The following is a 19,683-nucleotide window of genomic DNA, read 5'->3' as shown; positions in this document are numbered from 1 at the left end:
ACTCAGTTCCTCACACTTGCAAGGGGGCACTCTACTGTCCGTGCCCCCCCCCCCTTCTTAGCCCCAAAATTGGCTATCTTAGTAGCATCGATGGTACGTTTCCAGATTGCGGCCATCAGTCCCGCGGACATATGCTATGAGGAAACCTTGTCGACGCTGAGATACGCCGAGAGGTGAGTAGTCTGTGAGCCCGAGCTGGTCGTCCTGTTCTAAGTCACAAGTCCTTTGAGAACTCGGCTGCTGGGTGGGTGGGGTTTGGGGTGGGAGTCCAGGAGAAGGAGAACAAAGCGACTAGCCAGAGAGGGATGAAAAAAATAAAATAAAACAGAGAAGGGGGGGCTGCGGAGGACGTGGCTGCGCTTGCTGCTCTCACGGGGACGACCGAGAGCTACACCTTGACCTTAGTGTGCTGGTGTGGGGCCTGTAATCCCAGCACTTGGGAGTCAGAGGCAGGTGGACATGAGTTAGAGCCCTAACCAGCCAGGTGAGAGATCGGGTCTCAAAAACCGAAACAACGAAACCCTACAGTTCAGATTATGCCTCCCGTGAACCGCCTCTTCAGAGGCTTCTCATCCGGAGAGCCCTTTCCTGTGGGTGAAAACCACATTCCCCATCATTCTTCATTGCGCAGACGCAGTGCTGTTTTCGTGCCAGGACAGTTTCTCCCAGCATCTGCAATGCCAGCTCAGACCTGGAGGTGGAGCTCTGGCTCCTCTAGAATGTCCCTTTTCTCCCGCCTCTGGCTGCAATCTTGTCAGCAGATTTCTGGGAGGCGATGTGCACAGAGAGGCACTGGGCGCTCTGTACTCTGTCCCGGGCCTCTGTGTTTGACGCAAGCCTCGATGGGATCTGTTTAAATTTCTTTTTAAGGCAAGTGGAGCTTAAGACACCCGTAGGGGTGGAGCCCTAGGGTCCAATCCCCAACACCAAGAAAACAAAGCACAAGACACCAGTTAAATTTGAATGTCAGAGAGTAAGTCGTGTTATGGGATGCCTGAGCACTGAGGTGGGAGTTGGGGGGGAGGGGAAACAAGACCAGAAACCCTCCGGTTGACTGTAGCCAGTGCCACATAGGGAAGCAGTTTGCCTATGGCTTGCTGGATCCTAATTGTTGATGAAGCACATTCTTGAATTAGCCAAGTGTGTTCAGGACCTAGGGTATTCAGGGGCCAGGCACGGGGACTCGGCAGAGCTTCGTGAGTTTGTGGGAATCCTGTCGGTTACTGAGATCAATTTTGGTCTTAATGGTTGTAGCTATGTCTAGCCTATTGCCCATAATGCACCCCAGCTATGAGTGTGACCCAAGAAATTTGTAGATGGCAACGGAATGCCACATGTCAAATGGCTGGACACACCGGAAGTGGTTTTGCCTGGGCTCTGGGCTTGCCGCTGTTACCCCAGGGCTGGAGGTACAGCTCTGACTGGAAAGGGGCCTGAGAGTGCGTTTGTCATTGCACGTGACAGGGCTAAGAAGGTTCAGAACAAGGCTGTGGTCAACACCTGCACCCTGGTGAGGGCGTCCAGGGCTGAGAACAAGCTGCTGCTTGGATCCGGGGACGCTGGAGCGGCAGGTAAATCAAGTCAGGAGGCTACTGCTCAGCCTAGCCTGGGGGGAGTGAGGACAGGCCACTCACTCCCATGTGATGGGGTGGGGGGAAGGCCAAAGTTTTGTTAAGGGTCTTTTGGCTCAACCTTCTAAAATTCCAGCTCTGAGGTCAGTGGGGTCTCATTTGTCACATGAAGCAAAGGCCTTGCGCTTTCCCACACTGCTTAGAGAGGGTTAGGATCACCCCCGAGGACACGTTTCCAGGCTTCCTAGGCCGACCGGCACAGCGCAGGCGTCTACTGCAAACAAGCCTGGACGCAGAGGGTGGCTCACCCCTGGCTCTGCTGCCGCAAGGCTCTGAACGCGCAGGGTGGTGACCTGAGTGTAACGTCTGATTCCCACAATCTATAAACCCAGGCAAGAAACATACGGAAAAGCGGCGTCAGGCAAATCCGTCTAGTTAGATGGGAATTCCCTGAATAGATGGTCACGCGCCTGTACAGGTGAAAAGGAGGGGGGGTGGGGCTCTGAGCGTATTCATGCTCTGATGTCTGAGTTGCCCGGGGACTGAGCAGATGAGTCTTCACACACAGCCACACAGAAGCAGCCCAGTCCCGTGTCCGTCCCGTCTCTACCCCACCCCCCACCTCACCTTTGACGATGCCTGAAGCTTAAAGCCCCTCTGTCTTTCCAGAACACTCAGCCCGTTTCCTGGCAGAACTGCAGCTGGGGACTCGGGTAACCTGGGCCCACCTGCTGGAGCAGGCACGCAGGGAGTGGGAGCAACAGCACGCGGCCCTCACAGAGGTGAGGCTCACGCCCACTCCACCTCCCTCCACACAGCCCGCAGCCTGGGCGGCTGTGGGCTCCAGACTATAGAGTGGGCAGAGCTGGGGCCTGAATGATTCAAGGAGGTCACAGCATGCTGATGGGTGAAGACAGATGTCAGGGCTGTGGGAGATTTGTTTTTGAAGAACTAAGGATCGTGTGTGTCCCCTGGGGACAGTATGCATTAGCCTGAGCTATTGCGCCTCTCTTGGCTGGCAATCACTTTCAGATCCTAACAGGCTACTCTGTGAGTACAGTAATCATCATCGTGGTTGTGCTAGGGTGTGAAAAACCCAGGGCCTTGCAAATGCTAGGCAAATCTTTGCATCGCTGAGCCACACTGTGCCCGCTTCTGAGCCAGGCTGTGAATGCCATCCATGGGTGAGAAAGATGCCCTACCTGCCCACTGTGCCACCCTGACTCCTGCCAGAATCTTATTCTTAGCCATGAGGCTCTGAGCAAATGCCCAAGTCTTGGACCAGGCCTGGAAGTCTTGGGAGAAAGGGGAGACTCCAACTTGCCTTCTAAGAAGATGGGTGAAGCCCAGACTAAGCCCCGGCTGGTGGGAACAGAGTAGGATGTGGTCTCCCGGTGTCAGAAACCCAGATCAAGTTACAGGTCAAGGGTTCTGAAGGTCTGTGCATGACTCAGTGCCAGCAGAAGCCCTGTTAAATAGCATCCTGTGAAGCGTGTCCCTGTGTGACTCCGGGTTTAAGTGGGATTCAGAGCACAGGACTACGGAACTCTACAGTCTAGTGAGCAGTAGCCACCAGGACTTTCAACTTCTTTGTTCTTAAGCAGAAGGAACTTTGGGGTTTAAAAATCACACTGAGCCACAGCATTTGCTCTTCTTCTGTTTGTCCAGCCTCCATAAGCACAATATGGTCCTACCCTTAGAATGAACCCTGGCATCACGGAGGAAGAATGCATGGGTGTCATTCTCTGCCATTCATAGCTGGTGCTCGGTTAGCTAGCAGCAAGTTAAAGGACACCCCTCCACCCCCTACAAGGGGCAGGGAGCAAGTTGCTGGAGGATGCCAGGGGCCTGAAGAAAGTGGGCAGAAGTAGAGAAGGGAGAGGTGATAGAAGATGGCTGGGGGGTGGGGCAAAAGGAAGTGGGGGACCCTGGGCCTTGGAAGGGGCCAGCCTGGAAAGCTCCCCTTCCTCCCTTGGTCCCTGGGACAGACTTCTCTCTTGTCTTCCTAGGAGCAGGAGATGGTGAAGACCCTCCCACATCTCCTCAATGTCAACGAGGACCCGCAGCTTACAGGGGTCCTCAAGTACTTCATTCATGATGGTACTTGATTCTGCCGCCCCCACCCCCAGGCCAGCTCCGATTCCCTTTTCTTCCTCCCTCTCCTTCTTTCCTTCCTCTCCTTCCTTCCCTCCTTTCCCTCCCTCCTTCCAGCCTCCCCCCTTTTCCTTTTTTGATTTTTAAAAATTTTGTACTACAAAACATATGGCATAAAGTTCACCTCTTTAACCACTCTTGAGAGTATAGTGCAGAGAGGCACTAAACCATCACCACATCTCCTTCCAGAACTTTCCATCATTGCCTCAAGCCACTAAGCACTGCCTCCCCTCCCTGAGCTCTGGTGACCACCACTGTTCTTTCTGTGTCTGGATCTCACCGTGCCAAGTGCCTCTTAGCAAAGAGACCCGCACACCTGCCTTGTGTCCGTCTCAGTTCAGAGTATAATTAAGCTCGTCCAAGGTGCAGCATGGTTTGGAATTCTTTCCTTGATCATATGCCTACATTGAATGTTATCGAGACATTGCCAGCACACAGTCACATCACACTTCTGTCCAGTGGTTTCTGAGGAGGTGGCAGCCTTTGGAATGTCTCTTCAGTGTGTATGCTACTGAATGGGTAGCCCAGAGCCCAGAGCCAGGGTGACTCCTGTGCTCCTCTCCCAGGACACCATGCATGTCTAAGACACGTGCAGGATGGTGGCAGGAGAGCCAGACCCACTCAGGAGCCACAGGGCGTATTGCACACCCCGAGTGGCTAGCCACCACAGAAACAGCTTCCAAGAGGAGCCTGGTGGGTCACTGAGGACCAAGGCCCATGAAGAAGCCAGCACTGTCACCAAACTGAAAATCCACCCCCCCCCCAAAAAAAAAAAAAAGCAGAAAAAAAAAAAAAACCAATTACACATAAAGCAAGGTTATGCCCGGTTATGATTGCTCAGATTAGATTAGAAAGCAAATTCTTCGAATGCTTTTTTTTTTTTTTCCGAATGCTTTTAATGGGGGAAAAAAATCCCACTTTCAGGTATAAAAAAAAAAAAAAATCAAGCATATTACTTCATCAAGGCCGATGCCAACAGTCTTTTAGATAAACTGTCCTGACTCTTTACAGGCTCCTGTGATGGTGGTCGGGCTGCCTCAAATGCTATCCGTCTTCAAGGCCTGGGGTAAGAGCAGCACCCGTGTCCCCAACTAGAGGGCCAGGACCTCTCAGCCCAAAGAGCTAGCTTCCTTCCTTCCTTCCTTTCTTCTTTCCTTCCTTCCTTTTTTTTTTTTTTTCTTTTTTTTGAGACAAGCTCTCACTGTGTAGCCCAGGTTGGCCTCAAACATGAAATCCCCTTGCTTCCTCCTCTGAGTGCTGGGTTGTCAGGCTTGTGCCAACATGCTTGGCTGGAGAAGATTCTGGAAAGCCATCGGACAAAATAAATTGTAAAACTTTAAAAAATAATTTAAAAATTATGTGTATATGTTTTAACTGGCACCACAGGTATGTCCATCTGCAGCCTGTAGCGCGGTTTTCAGAACACATGTACAGTGGTTAGCGGTCGGAGGTACTAGGGATCTTGAAACACTCAGCTAGCAGCTGTTCACCCTTCCCTTCCCTCCTCCCCGGCTATGGCAGCCACTCTTCTTTGAGATCAGTGTCGGTCGGGACCTCCATGTGTAGTGTTTGCTTTTCCGTATCCTGTGGATTTCATAATGCCCTCCAGTGGCACCCACGTTGCTGACCTCATGGGAATCTGTTCTTTCTTTCTGGCCAAATAGCTTCCCCCCGGTGTACATACAACACATTTATTGTCTGTTGATGGACGAAGGGGCTTGTTCCATCTTGGCGGCTGAACCGTGCTTTCCTTCCTTCATTGCTAGCCGGTAGCTTCCAAAGACTTGTGATGGTCTGTGTCTGGGGGTTCCTGGCGGCTGTAGGCCCTCAGCTGGGTTTTTTTTCTGCAACTAGAATAGCGTCCTCAGTGTCTTCCAAGGCCCTGCACCCTCCAGGGCTGGGCCCTGCAGCCCCCGATAACCTACGCAGAATGCTGTGTGGTAGGGGGCAGTCTGAACTTCCCCATTGAGCACAGTTGTGGCCATCATGCAACTTGACCGGCCATCGTGTGACAGGCTACTGGGTGACCGAGGCAAACTCTTATCTTCTAAGAATTTCGGATAAGCATGTGTCCTTCGTGAATTTGGACAGCAGAGTGACGGTCGCGCCACACGGCAAGTGCAAGGTCATTGTTAACGGGGTACCTGTCACCAACAGGACAAAGCTGCAGCATTTGGTAAGCTCCTCGGCCAGGCCCAGAAGTGTCCCGGTGATGCCCTCCGGATGGGGGCAGTGGTGGGGGTGGAGGTGGGTCTCTTCCGAAATGTCTCCTGTCACAGTGAGAGGGGCCTGGGGCTTCCCACCTCTTGCCTGCTCCCAACTCACTGAGTGCCGAGGGCATCACTTCACTTCTCCGGACATCACCATGAGGGAAAGGTGGAAATGGACACGCTCCATTTCTCAGTGCTCATATGACATTTGAGGCTTAAGAGGACGGTCCCTGGGAGTGACGGAGCGCCTACTTACACCAGGCCCGATTTGTCCCCATCTATTCCTCCGCCCTCCTCGGAGTCTTCCAGCACGGTGGCTCCTGCTGGCTTCCCTGAGGCCTTCTTCCTGAGCTAATCACTACCCCAGAAGCCACACCCCTCTGAGACAGGCAGGTGGCCCCGCCCCTTCCCTTTGAGCGGCTCCTGGTGAGCCCTCCCCCACTTCACTGCCCAGCACGTCCCACACCGCAAGGACTGTGGGCGAGCAGCAGTGTGGCGTGGCCTACCTCCCCAAAGAGCCCCCACGTGACATCTGCTCTTAAATCTTCTGCCCTCCCAGAGGGCTTTGAGATCCTAATCCCAGTCAGACCCCAGCACTCCACAGAACCCCTGTTTTTCTTCTGAGGCTCTGACCATGGTGGTTCGTATGCTGGAAGAGGGTACGGAGCCCAGGTGGTCATGGAGGGAAAAGAGCTCTCTTCCCACTGTGGCCTGAGTAGGAGCCTGGGCCCCGGAGCAGGCCAGGCCTGGCCTCCCTAAGCCCTTCCTCCCAGGACCGCATCATCTTGGGATCCAACAGCGCCTTCCTCTACATCGGGTTTCCCTCAGAGCGGGGTGCTGAGGACCTGAGCAGATTCGACTACGACTTTTTCCAGCTGGAGCGAGCAGCCGCTGAGGGAGTGAGTGTAGGCACATTTGGTAAGTGGTTCGGGGCCTGCCTTCTGGCGCCTTCTGGTACAAACACAAAAGCAGATGCTTTCATGGTGTCAGAGTGCAATGTGCAGAAAGTTAAAATGTGAGCACAGGCTCCCTCTGTCTCTCTTAGTGCATGCCGGGGATAAAAACCCAAGGCTTTGTATTTTTGCTTGTTAGGCAAGTGCTCCACCACTGAACACCCAAATATGATCCTCACAGAAATAGAGAACTGAATACATGTCAAAGATGTGCTTTACTCACTAAGCCTGCCCTAAGGGATGAGGGTGATGGCGGCCCGAACTATAAACCTTGGTATGGGAGAGAGCTACATACAGCAGCACGTGGAGGCAAGAATGCGGAGCTGAATCAGTGGGTTAGATGAAGGCCTTCAGCCAACGGTGCTGCAGAGAGATGGTGCTGGGCAAGGTCCAGGCCTTGGTCCGGAAGGAACTGCAGCTCCAGGTTTCTGAGTGGAAGATCCTTTGTCCCTCAGCCCACCCTCCACCCTCTGCCTGTCCACCTCCCCTCACTCCACAGCCTCCTCCCCCAGTATGGAGTCATGTGCTCAGGCTTGGCTGGACCCCACTGAGGGCGTTGTGATGTCTGGTTGGGGGGGGGGGGCACCTATGCTCTGACTGCCTTAATGAAGCCTCAGGTGAGGAGCAGTGCTGAGATTACAGGTATGAGCCACACCGAGCTCTGTTTAGGTTTTTCAGATCTTACTGGGTAGCCAAGGCTAGCCTGAAACTCACTAGGCAGCCCAAGCTGGTGTCAGTTTGTTAACCTGCCTCAGCATACTGAGTATTGGGATTACAGATGTGTGGCACCGCATCCACATTCTGTCGTTCTTGATAGAAATCCAAGACCAAGACGGTGCCGTGCTTAAGAATACCAGCTTCAAGGCCATGAGACAACGTGTGTAATGAAGATTTTGTCATTTTGGTTCCTTTAAAAAACAAGAAATGTTATGGGAATATGTTTCCGTTTTTATCGCAGGTGGAGGGATAAGAGGCTGCGTCACAGCAGCCTCGTGCTCTAGCAGGGGTGTGGTTTTGCCAGCTGCAGAGAGTTTCTGTGAGTGTGTGACGTTTGGAATTCTGGGAACTTTTCAGAGTAGGATCCTGAGAGACGCATTTGCTGTTGTTGGCTGGTTGGTGGTTGGATACGGTTTTGTTGCGCTTTGTCAAGTAATCGTGCACAAAGAATGGAGAGGAAGAAATTAGATATCCTGATCACAAAGGTCAAACTTGCACAAGGGACGCCCCAACCAGCAGGAAGTAGTTTAACAGCAACAGTGCTGCTGACTTCTCTCTCTTACTTAGTGGTAGGGGATGGAAGGGAAGAAGGGATGGAGAGGGGTGGAAGAGAAAGGAACCCACAAAGCAGCCGAAATGCTGGCTACAGACATGGGCTTGTGCCATGTAAGGTGCTGGGTGTGGTCTCATGTGGGACAGGGATAAGGGGGTTGCTGGGGCTTGCCTAGGTTCATGGAGAAACGCTGCTTTGAGTGAATAAGGTGGGAAGTGGCAGAAGACACCTGACGCCCTTTAGTCTCTCCTTGCACCCTGCACGCGCATACTCGTGGGCACACACACACAGTTGTAAGCAAGAGCATCCACAGGTAACCTACCTTTTCCTTTAGTTCTTCATAGCTGATTGTGCAGATGCCTCCCCAGCATAGGAATCGTGGTGACAGAAAGTTCATCATGCCCCAGGCCCTGGGGCTGTCACACTCAGATCCCAGGATTCTCACGGCAGCCTGCCGGGAAGTTCTGAGGCTTTGGTACCATGTGACCCATGGGCTGCAGGAAGGCTCTAAAGAGCAGACAGGTCCTGACACAGGGCAGTGCTCATGTCTGGAAAGGGAATTAGGGCCTCCCATAGTCACTATGGCCCTTCCTCTGCAGCACCCAGACACAACTGAAATACGAACAGGCTGTTTGCTGAGCAGACGAGGAGTCGACACAAAATCCAAGCCCCTCCTCGCCTCGGGCCCATCGGCTTCTGCTTCCTCTAACCCTTGTAGTGAGAATTTCGGTTTCTTTAAAAACACAGAAATGCTATGGGAATATATATATTTTAATCCCAGGTGTGCGATATGGAGCTGCTTCAAACTGTCCCCAGCAGCTGGCTGTAATTTGTCCCATGCTCAGGCAGGGGCATGATTTTGCCAGCTGAGCATAGTTTATGCTTGGAATTCTGGGGGCTTTCCAGAGGATTTATAAATGCCAGAGCCCGGAGAAGCATGGCGGCTGCTGTTGCTGGTTGTTGCTGTTTAGAAATGTCCTGATGATGGAGGTCAAACTTGCCCCAATAAACTTGACACCTCTAACCAACAAGAAGTAGCCTAACGATACCAGCGCTCCCTTTCCCTCTAACCTTCATTCTCTCCTACCTAGTTTTGGGGTGTTGGAAGAGACAGGGTGGTGTGAGGAGGTAGGAAAAAGAACACAAGAAAGTAGCCAGAAGTACGGCCACGAACCCTCCCTTCTGGATAGTCCAGAACTACACTGGGCTAAGGACCTTGAAATCAAGAACAAGAACAACCAAGCTTTCAAGGTTGTGATGAGCAGCTGTGTAAATGAACAGCTGAAACTGGGTGGTGGCGGCATGCATCTTTAATCTCAGCTCTGGGAGGCAGAGGAAGGTGGATCTCTGTGAATTCAAGGCCTGTCTGGCCTACACAGTGAGTTCCAGGACTGTTGCACAGAGAAATCCTGTCTTAAAAAAAAACCAAAACAAACAAAAAACAATAAAACAAAACAAAAAACCTCACCAGCAACAAAAAACATACCAAAATAAATAGCTGAGCGTGTAAGTTTATTGACAGCTGAAAAGCATAGAAGAAGCAACAGACTCACTTCCTCCCTGACTCTCCTCACTAGGTGCTCTGAGCCCTGGAGCTGGCCAAGCCGACCCCAGCATCTTAGCTGTGTTCCAGGACTACGTCAAACTCATGCCGATGGTTGTGGAAGCAAATCAGATGAGTGAAGAGTTGGGGAAGGTAACATTTTCCCCCGAGGATGGAGCCATGACAGGTCTTGAAAGGCCCTTGGGGTCTAGGGAAGGATGAGGCTTTCCCGTGCTGGCACTGAGAGCTAGCGACAGGGCTAAACTTAGTCAGGCCTTCCCAGCCAGCCTGAGCACCTGCCTCCTCATCAGAGCCACTAGCATCTGACCAACACTTACTGGCCACAATCGCTCACCTCTGATGAGGCCACACATCTCCATCACCTCAATGGCTGATAGGCCGCAGGGGGGACCTGGGTTAGGTCCTGATGACACAGGGTCCCAGCCAGCAGGAGCCTTGAGAGGGAATTAACCAACTTAGGAAGTACAAACGTTAGTTCCAGGGTACCACTGAGAAATTCTGGTGCTCTGCCATTTGGTTTAGCAGGAAGCCCAAGGAATAAGAAGAGCCAGGCTGTGTTCTTTTACAAAGCCTGAGGCTGGAAGACAGAGAAACTGCAAAAGAAATATGAAGTAGGGGGTTGTTCATGAAATGTTTCTTTACCAGGGGCTTAAAATGGAATTGAAGGTGAAGAATTTAGCCTCCTCAGATTCCAGGGGCTATGACCTCCAGAAAGAGGTCATGGTGAAGGTGACCAAACAACAGACTCGTGAGGTAAGACCTCATCAGTGGACAGGCATGTGCCTCTCTGGAAAGCTTCCAAAGTCCACGGGGATTTTTGCCAGTTACATCCAGGAGACCTAGACAAGAAACTGGATGTTCTCTGAGTAGGAGTTATATGTGGGGACACTTTGTCGTGTTTCTTTGTCTTTTTCTCATAGTGCCAGTTCCTAGGATCTTTCCTGTAGTGACACTGTGCCTTAGTTAGGGTTACTGTTGTGATGAAACACAACGAAAGGCAACGAGGTGAGGAAAGGGTTTATTTCCCTCATACTCCCAGTCAACAGTTTATCATGGAAAGCAGTGAGGGCAGGAACTCAACCTGGAGGTCACAGATGAGTGCTGCTTTCCGACTTGCTCCTCCCGGCCTACTCAGCCTGCTTCCTTATAGCACGCAGGACCACCAGCCCACAGTGGTCCCATCAGCCCTGGGCCCAATCCTCCCACATCAACACGACTTAAGAAAATGCTCGACAGGCTTGCCTACGGCCTGATTTTTATAAGAGGCATTTTCTCAGTTGAGGTTTCCTCCTCTCTGAGTTTTGTGCCGAGTCGACACAAAACCAGCTGGCACATGTCTTATTAGCTACTTCTGCTACTGTGAAAATACAAAGACAACCTGAGGAAAGGTTCGGTTTTGCCCACAGTTTGAGAGTGGAGTCTATGCCAAGGGAAGTCACATGACACCAGCCTCCGTCAGCTGGTCACATCGCATCGTTAGTCAGGAAGCAGATGCGAAGGCAGCTTCTGTTCAGCTCCATCTCCCTTTTCCCTGAGGCCGGGAACTCAGCCCGTGGCATGGTGCTGCGCGCCTTGCCACTTCAGTTAACCTAGATAATCCCTCACAGGCATGGTCAGAGACTGACTCCTCGGTGATTCTAGACCTTGTCCAGGTTCCAGTCAGGGTTAACTATCACGGATACCCGCTAAAGACCCTCTGTTCACATTGAACATGACTCCCAGGCCCTAGTACCAAGCTGCGGATGGTGGCGCACGCCTGTAGTCCCAGTGCTAGGGAGGCAGAGGCTGGTGGATCTCTCTTTGAGGCTAGTGTGGTCTTCAGTTTACCCAGATGGCCACGGTGACCACATCTCTCTGTGTCCGCATGAGACAGAAACTTACGTGTCTGTATGGCAATTCTTCACATACCTGGAGGCCAAGAGAGACAGAAAAATCTGTTTTTCCTGCAGCTGTCCCAGAGAAGGGGTTGCTGGTTTTACTTCATCCAGTTCTTTGGGTTGTTTGTTTGTTTTGGCTTTTTGAGACAGGATTTCTCTGTGTAACCTTGGCTGTTACTTCTGATGGGGCATTTTCAGTCAAGATAATGTCCATCTAGATTCCCTAATATTTCAGCTTAAGTTTCTCCACAGCAGGTACGTTTGGAGGCCCTGCCCTTGCCCAGTGAGAGGCAGCAACCCCTGCCCTGGGCTTGTTGCTCCTTGGGGGTGAACCCCTGAACAAGAATGGAAACCTGTTTGCGGGCTTCTGAATAGAGCTAAAGTACCTGTGCTTAGTTGCAAGAAAGGTGGGGACAAGTTGTCCCCACTATGTGGCTGTGTGCCTGCTATGGAGTCCTTTCTTGGCTGTTCTGTAGACTCATTGTGTGTGTTCGTGTTTGTCTGTAACAAAATGTGACTCATTAACTGATCCAAGGTTATGACCTTAGCTCTCAGTAGGCTGGTAGTCCAACACAGGATTGCTGAACCATTTTGTTCTGTGGAAAACCAGCGGTTAAATCTGTTTCCTCACTTTTTCCAACTTCTAGACACCACCACCATGCCTTGGCTCGTGGCCTCTCCATCAGCCTCGCATTATCACCATGGCTCTACTTCCATCACACTAAATTTGGTGTTCTAGAAGGGACTCAAAAAGCTAAGTTTGATGAGAGTACTAAATGATCTTCCCAAAACTCCACCCATGAGGAGCAGCAGATTGGTAAAAATAAGAGGTGGATCGTTTACACAGCAAATGAAATGACGAGTGGGTATGGTTTTAGTAAGGGTAGCCCTCACAGGCTCATATATTTGAATGTTTAGATTCCAGTTGGTGGAACTGTTTTGGGAAGGATTAGGAGTATTCTTGTTGGAGGAGCTATGACACAGGGAGTGAGTGTTGAGGTGTAAGAGTCCATGCCAGCCCAGTGTCTGTCTGTCTCTCCTTCCGACTTGTGGATCAGGATCTAAAGCTTCCAGCTGCTGCTCCAGGGCCATGCCTGCCTACACGCTGCCATTTTCTCCCTCATGGTAATCATGGACTAGCCCTCTGAAACTGTATGCAAGCCCCAGTTAATTATGTTCTTTTATAAGTTGTCTTGGTCACGGCGTCTCTTCACAGACAGAAAAGTAACTAAGACACCAGTGACCTCCCTTTGCATTCCCAGGTATGGATCTGGTCAAAAGCCAAGTTTATCAATAGGAAATTCCTGATGGAAGAACTTTACCAGCGCTTTCTAGAGAGTGGGGACAGCCACGTGGCTCAGGAAGATGACCCTTTCTGGGACCCTGTGGAGGCTGTCCACTTGGGATCAGCACACATCTGGCTGCAGTCCCTGGCTCACTGTATGATGCTGGAGGAGCAGGTGGAGTTTTTGAACTGCGATGGGCTGGAGGAGGCAGTGCTGCACATCCGAATTGCCCCCTGCTCCCCGGAAGGATGGTGAATCTCAGCCTCTCCCAGAAAGCTCTCACCAAGGCGAGGGGGGGGGGGTCAGCTTGGTCCCTGAAGTGGTTACTGATCAGACAAGTGATTGCGCTCATTCAAGATTTGGCCTTGTTGAGTCTGACTCTTGACAAATGCTCAGCATTTGAGACAGCTCAGCAGTGCCCTGGGGAACCAAGGGAATGCCAGGACATCCCACAAAGAAGCAGATGGAGTGAGGAACCCTGGGTTGGTTTCATGAGGGAAGAAGCTTATGTTGTGGACATGCTCACCCACAGCCTGCTCCTGGAACCCTGGAAGTCTGGCACCCCCTTCTCAGAATGCTCGTCTCACTTCGCAGGCATCAGAGCCAGAGACAGAAAGTTGGTCTCTGTTCTCCATCATCTTGGCAGGGGCCTGAACCTGGCTTCTCAGCTTGAGGTTAGGGTCAGGTGTCTTGACTCCTTTGGTGCTATCTCTGGACTCCAGATTTATTTATTTTTGTTTTAGACCTTAGGATGTTTATATAGAAGTAAAAGGGTTTTAGCAATCCTAAGCACAGAGGCTAACAGGAGCCTGGACTTAGAACAAACACCCAGTGTGACCATTTGTCTTGATGAAGAGGCAACCTGCTAGAGAAAGGAGGAGCCCCCTCAAGTTCAGGGTCCAAAAAGCCGCACTGACCAAAAACTCAAGGTCTACAGAGACTTCAGGCTATTGGCTGGTCACTTGGCTACCTTGGCTGTCTAGGCTGCCCAATGGTCACATTGAAAATGAACAACATGACATTCTTGTTTCAGACTTACTTAATGAGAGGTCCCATGAGAAAGCTGTCCAAATCGGTTTCTGAGGATAGAGGGCGGATGTTGACTGGACTATGAATAACTCACGGAGGTAGATGAGAACTTAGGCTGCAGCATCTGAGAAGTCAGTTGGCTCTCCTCCTCCCCAGGACCAGCCCCAGCCTCAGTGTGCATTCAGCTCCACAGGCATTCACCACATGAGATGTTTGTATTAGTCTCTGGGCCATGAGCTCTTGGAGATGGTATCTTTTCCAGAAGCACTGTGCAGAATCAGCTCTTCAGTGACTGGATTCTGCAATGGATATTAATACCCAGCCCTCCCTCAGGGCCATTGTCTACCTGCTAAGGACTCTCATTGGAATGACATTTGAGTGCTAAGTAGCCTGGGCCCAGCTGGCTCCAGAGACTGACTTTCAGCTCCTGTCTGTAGGGCACAAGGCGAGGAGGACATGGTGATTGACCCTCTAGAGCTTCTGGGCAAGAGAATTGACTTCCAGATTCACATCGTGCGGTGCCTTGGTGTCAAATGGCTAAAGGAAGATGCAACTCGGGGCATTCAGATGGGGTAAGCGTCTGCAGTGCACAGGACCTGCACACGCCACCTGAGTGGCTCCCGGAGGGGAGGGAGGGGCCTTATTGCTTTTAACAGATGAGTTCATCAGAAAGTTCTAAGTTTTTCTGTTTGCTCAACTGCAAACTAGCTACTTTCTCCATCAAGTAGAGAAGCCTCAGGGCCCTCCAGGTTACTTGGATGGCTGCTGAGCCTCATGCAGGGTTAGACATTTTAATTGTTATAAAAAATGACAGTAAAATGTATTATGATAGTATAGAGATGCCAGATGGGGTTAAATTCATTTGGTTCAAAGGATATTGAAAAATAAAGGGGTGTTTTTAAGAAGTTTAAAAAAAAAAAAACAGTTGGGTGGTGATAGTGAGCACCTTTAATCCTGGCATTAGGGAGGCAGAAGTAGGCAGATCTTTTTTGAGTTTGAGGCAGCCTGGTCTACAGAGGGAGTTTTAGGACAGCTAGGGCTACACAGAGAAACTATATCTCGAAAACAAAACAAAACCCCCAAACTAAAAAAGCAAACAAAACAAAACAACCAAATACCTACCTCCCAAGGAAATTTAGCACTTTAGAGCCTCCAAACAGACTCTGAACACTGATTAAAACCCTTCTTCCCTGTTGGACTTACTAGCTATGTAATGTTAGTCACTCTGACAAAACACGGTGGAGACAGAAATCGTAAGAATCCTAACTGCACTGGGCTGTAGGTCTGTGACTTGCCTGATTGTTTCCTTCATAGGTATGTCCCTTCTGCTTTTCAACTATGTTTTATATTCTTGCCTCAGGTACAAAGTTTATGATCTTCCAAATATTTTGTATACCAAGCCTGTGTGGAATAATGTGAATCCCCGAATTGAAGAGACCATCCACTTTGCAGCCTTGGGTGCCTCTCTTGAGTTTCTGAATTATTTACTGACAAATGCCCTCATTGTCGATTTGTGGGGCCTCCAAGGTACATGGCTTGCTCAGTCTTTCCTGTGGAGTGCTGTTCAGCCAGATCTAATGCTGCAGGGGGAGAGGAGAGAGGCAGGCGGGTCTCTGTGGAGCCATCTTCCGCCCGGCTCCTGGTTCCATGCGGTTCACCTCACCTCACTGGGCTCAGGCCAGCTGAGACTCCTTTCTTTGCTGGTCTCTCTCACACTGCAGAAGGCTGTGTCCACTTGGGCTTCTCTCAGCTGGACGTCCTGCTCACAGAGGAAGGCCACATCATGGTAGACAGCAAGAATTTTTCCAGTGTGAAGAAGGTGGGCCAGGTGTGTACACGGCAGCTCACGGGGACTTGACAGCCTTGAACAACCTTGGTGACACCCACAATGAAAGTGGTCTGCTGCCTTTCTGTGCGCCCTGGGGGACTTAAATCTCTCCCTACTTCCCCAGCCCTTCCCTGTTTACACAGATAGTATGACCAGCTAGTGTGGAGGGCGACTATTCCGCAACAGGCTGAGCTGCCTTATCCTCTGCAGATCACATCAAACCAGATGCCAGAACTTTACCAGAAGCTGCTCCGGTCAGAGCAGGAGACGGAGCTGCTGAGACACGTGAACAGAGCCCTGAGAGAAGAAAACGTGTTTCTCAAGGCATCACTGGAAAACACTGGTTCTACTCAACAGGGTGAGAGGCGGCCATCGACTGCTTCTTCTCATTCCCAGCTCCATGTTTGGCACATGCTAGTTCTCTAGACTAAGAAGTAATTTTTAAAAAGTATTTATTGTGGGTGTATGTATGTGTGCCTGCGAGTGTGAGTGTGTGTGTGTTGTGTTCCCAGAGGCCAGAAGAGGGCATCAGCTGGATGCCATCAGAAATGGAGCTGCAGATTGTTGTGAGCCACCATGTGGTTGTTGGGAATTGAACCTGGATCCTCTGGAAGAGCAGACAGTGCTCTTCTCCAGCCACAGAACAGGAAATCTAAACGAGTTATTCCATATCCTAGACCATAAATAAAAAACAAAAAAACTTTTTTTTCTTTTGCTCTATGAGATTTCAAGTGGGTCCAAAGAAATATTTTGATAAGATATAAAATGTCACCAAAGCCAGGTGTGGTGACACACACCTTTAATTCCAGCACTCAAGAGGCAGAGGCAGCCTGGTCAGAGTAAATTTCAGGACAGCCACAGCTACACAGAGAAACCTTGTCTTGAAAGACCAAATAAACACAGAAATGCTTAGATACAGAAGAGAAACAAAACAAAACAAAACAAAACAAAAACTTTTCTTTCTGTCCCAGCCCAGAAGTCAGATAATCCAAAGGGAGCTTCTATGACAGCACAGCTGCCCACAGCTACAGAGTCTAAGCAAAAGTGTGCTCAGCAAGCCAGCTGTGACGCACAGCTGGCCAGAGCGCTGAAGGCGTTCTATCAGGGCATGAGCAGGGCCAGAGGGCGGCTCCTTACTCTGAGGCAGTGCAGACCTCCGGTGAGTAACCAGCCTCCCTGGAACACCCAAACCACGCCCCGCTAAACTTAGAGATTTGCTGGCACGGCGATGGGAGGTGTGCGTGTGAGCAGGTGAGCAAATTAATAGTGTGGGTCCTCAGCACTCGGGAGGCAGAGGCAGGAGGGTCTCTGAGTTGGAGCCTAGCCTGGTCTACTGAGTGAGTTAGTTCCAGGAAAGCCAGTGCTACACAGAGAAACCCTGTCTTGAAAAACAAAACAAAACAAAACAAATTCTTGGCAAACTAGGAATCAAATGGATAATCTTCAGCCTCACCAGGGAAACACTAAGCCTGGATGAGGCTCCATACTAATGACTGACAGTTTTCCTCTTCAAACAAGGAAAAGCCCCAGGTTCTGGCTAACCCAACCCTGCGATTTCAGCTTTCAGTCAGCACACTCAGGCCGCAAATACAAAGTCCAAGGACTGAAGAGGGGAAAGGGATTTCGTATGCGCAGGCCGTTAAACACTTCGAACTTCACTGACCCAAGTCTCACAACACTCACTCTGTGAAGATGTCATTATTTAGGTATGAATTAAGGGGCAGACCTTCTTAGAAAAGACAAAGAATTTATCATGGAGACCGGGCTGGCAGCTGCTTCTGGGAGAGCAACAGTATGTGAGAGAAAGGATCGGAGGCAGGGCTTAAGATGGAGTCACTATGCCTTGGGAGTGCCACTTTCCCCTCACAATAAAAGGGAAGTACTGGCCGGATGAAAGGCCCCATAAACAAAGTTAGGAAAAAGCTGGGGGCTGGGGAAGTGGCTCAGATGGTAAGGTACCTGCATGATGACCCGAGTTTGACCCCAGAACCATGTTAAAAAAAAAAAAAAAAAAAAGCCCAGCAGGCAGTGAGTGTATGAAATCCCAGGCTTGGGGACAGGCAGGCAGGGTATCCCTGGAGCTCACTGCCAGTCAGTAGCCTATTTAGTCATTATGAACAACCGAGATTGAGCCTGGGCTTCCACAGGCACACCTGCGAACACTCCCCTCCCCAGTCTAAACACAGACATAAGCACAGCCTGACTAACCAATTTATATCTTATGCTGACTATCCCTTATCTAAAATGATTAGGTTTGCTTTTTTTTTTTTGGGGGGGGGGATATTTTCATGGACTTTTAACTGAAATGAAGGTCCCTCACTCAAAAAGGCAAAGAGTTCTAAACTTCCTGACTGCTAATCCAGAATTATCAAGTATTAACGTTCAGAATAAAGAAATTAGCTTTGATAGGGGGAAAAGAAACCTGGAAACCTCATGGGGTGGGGGATAAGAAAGGCAAAGGCCCAACAGCAGAGATCTATTAACAATGGAGGAAACAAACCAGCCTGGGTCCGTCCCCTGCCTGTCCCACCCTCTCCTCTGCTGATGGTCACTGTTCCTCTGGAATCCCTTCTCAGGGGTGCTTGCTCTCACAGGCAGGGAATATTTCAGCAAAGCCCTACATCTGGGAGTGCTTGCACAAGCCTCGGCACGTCTACAGCACTGAAAGGACAAGCACATTCCAACTTGAAACTGTGGACTCTCTCATTCACTCTTGGTAGATCAAATGGCCTTCCTGAAGCCAGCCAGTTAGTTACCACTGACTGCTCATAACGTTCTGTTCCGATGCAGTTCCTTAGTCACGTGGGAATACTTAGTGGGCACCCATTCACTTGTACAAAGTACTTTTACTCTAGTCATAAGAAGCCTACTGTCTTTTTTTTTTTTTTTCTTTTTAGGAAGACGATCAGATGCTTCGACCTTTTGTGCACCAACAGTCACAGATGCTAAAGGAATTGGAGGACCTGCTTGAATCCAGTTTACAGAAGCTAAAAACTGATGTTGCTTTCATAGTGAAGAAGAAGAAGGAGGAGTATCTACTGCCTAGCCAACAGTGAAGATGAGCCAAATAAAAACTCCTCTGACTTATGCTCTGACTTAATGAGCTTCACAGACTCACATAACTGTCTACCATTTTTAGATAAGGTGCCCTCACTTGCCTCTTCCCTGACAAGGAAGGACTTGCTGTGTGGACCATAATGGCTTTTTCTTGCCTCTGTACCCCAAGCCCCAATACAGGGATCACAGACCTGTGCCACCACCACACTGGGTCTTGACTAGATTTAAAAATCCTCTAAAAATTGCTGGGCAGTGGTGGCACAAGCCCTTGATCCCAGCACTCAGGAGGAAGAGGCAGGTGGGTTTCTGAGTACAGAGCAAAGTTCCAGGACACCAGGGCTACAGAGAGAAACCCTGTCTTGGAAAAAAAAAAATGCTGTAAAAATTAATGCATATGCAAGATGCCTGGTGAACGTTAAGAACCTGGAACTCTGGATTTGATCATTCAAGGTTCAGTCCTGGCTAAATCTATCACTTATAAATTGTACCATGTGGGGCACCTCATTCACCCTCTCTAAGCCTCATTCCTCATCAGTTATTTGGGATGGTTAATGATTACCAACCCCCTGGCAGACAGTGTGCTCAGCATTTACCATCAGTGCTTTTGTGGGAAACAGCTCACATTCAGTTTTTTTTTCCTTTAAAAAAGGTTAATTTTATTATGTGTATGAATGTATGTATTGTATGTGTCTGTACATGTGTATGGAACTTGGAGAGGGCAGGCGCTGGGTCATCTGGAGATAGAATTATAGCCAGTTGTTAGCCACCCCTTGGGGACTGGCACTGATCTTGGGTCCTGTGTGAGACCAGGAGATACTCTTAACTACGGATCCGCCTCTCCAGCCTGTTCTCTTTTTATTTTATTTTATTTTTTTGAGACGTCT

General features: G+C 50.1%; 1 protein-coding gene across 1 annotated transcript in view; it reads left to right on the top strand.

Moving 5' to 3' along the window:
- The window catches only part of LOC129678229 (kinesin-like protein KIF28), a 40,457-nt gene extending 21,006 nt beyond the window's left edge, over positions 1–19,451 (top strand). Inside the window, exons 8-23 of the mRNA XM_055608966.1 lie at positions 106–173; positions 1,465–1,571; positions 2,241–2,353; positions 3,581–3,671; positions 4,737–4,791; positions 5,778–5,901; positions 6,709–6,853; positions 9,736–9,854; positions 10,368–10,475; positions 12,862–13,136; positions 14,352–14,486; positions 15,275–15,441; positions 15,636–15,742; positions 15,953–16,100; positions 16,714–16,901; positions 18,640–19,451. Of these exons, the coding sequence (XP_055464941.1) occupies positions 106–173; positions 1,465–1,571; positions 2,241–2,353; positions 3,581–3,671; positions 4,737–4,791; positions 5,778–5,901; positions 6,709–6,853; positions 9,736–9,854; positions 10,368–10,475; positions 12,862–13,136; positions 14,352–14,486; positions 15,275–15,441; positions 15,636–15,742; positions 15,953–16,100; positions 16,714–16,901; positions 18,640–18,798 (2,109 nt within the window). The 3' untranslated portion in view covers positions 18,799–19,451. The remainder of the gene's footprint in view (positions 1–105; positions 174–1,464; positions 1,572–2,240; positions 2,354–3,580; positions 3,672–4,736; positions 4,792–5,777; positions 5,902–6,708; positions 6,854–9,735; positions 9,855–10,367; positions 10,476–12,861; positions 13,137–14,351; positions 14,487–15,274; positions 15,442–15,635; positions 15,743–15,952; positions 16,101–16,713; positions 16,902–18,639) is intronic.
- Positions 19,452–19,683: the final 232 nt, after the last annotated feature.

This window comes from Psammomys obesus, unplaced genomic scaffold (genome assembly GCF_907164565.1).
Source record: "Psammomys obesus unplaced genomic scaffold, mPsaObe1.curated_primary_1811, whole genome shotgun sequence".
In the NCBI taxonomy this organism is placed as follows: Eukaryota; Metazoa; Chordata; class Mammalia; order Rodentia; family Muridae; genus Psammomys; species Psammomys obesus.
Note: the sequence above shows the minus strand (reverse complement) of the source record. Positions and strands in the feature narration are given on the sequence as shown.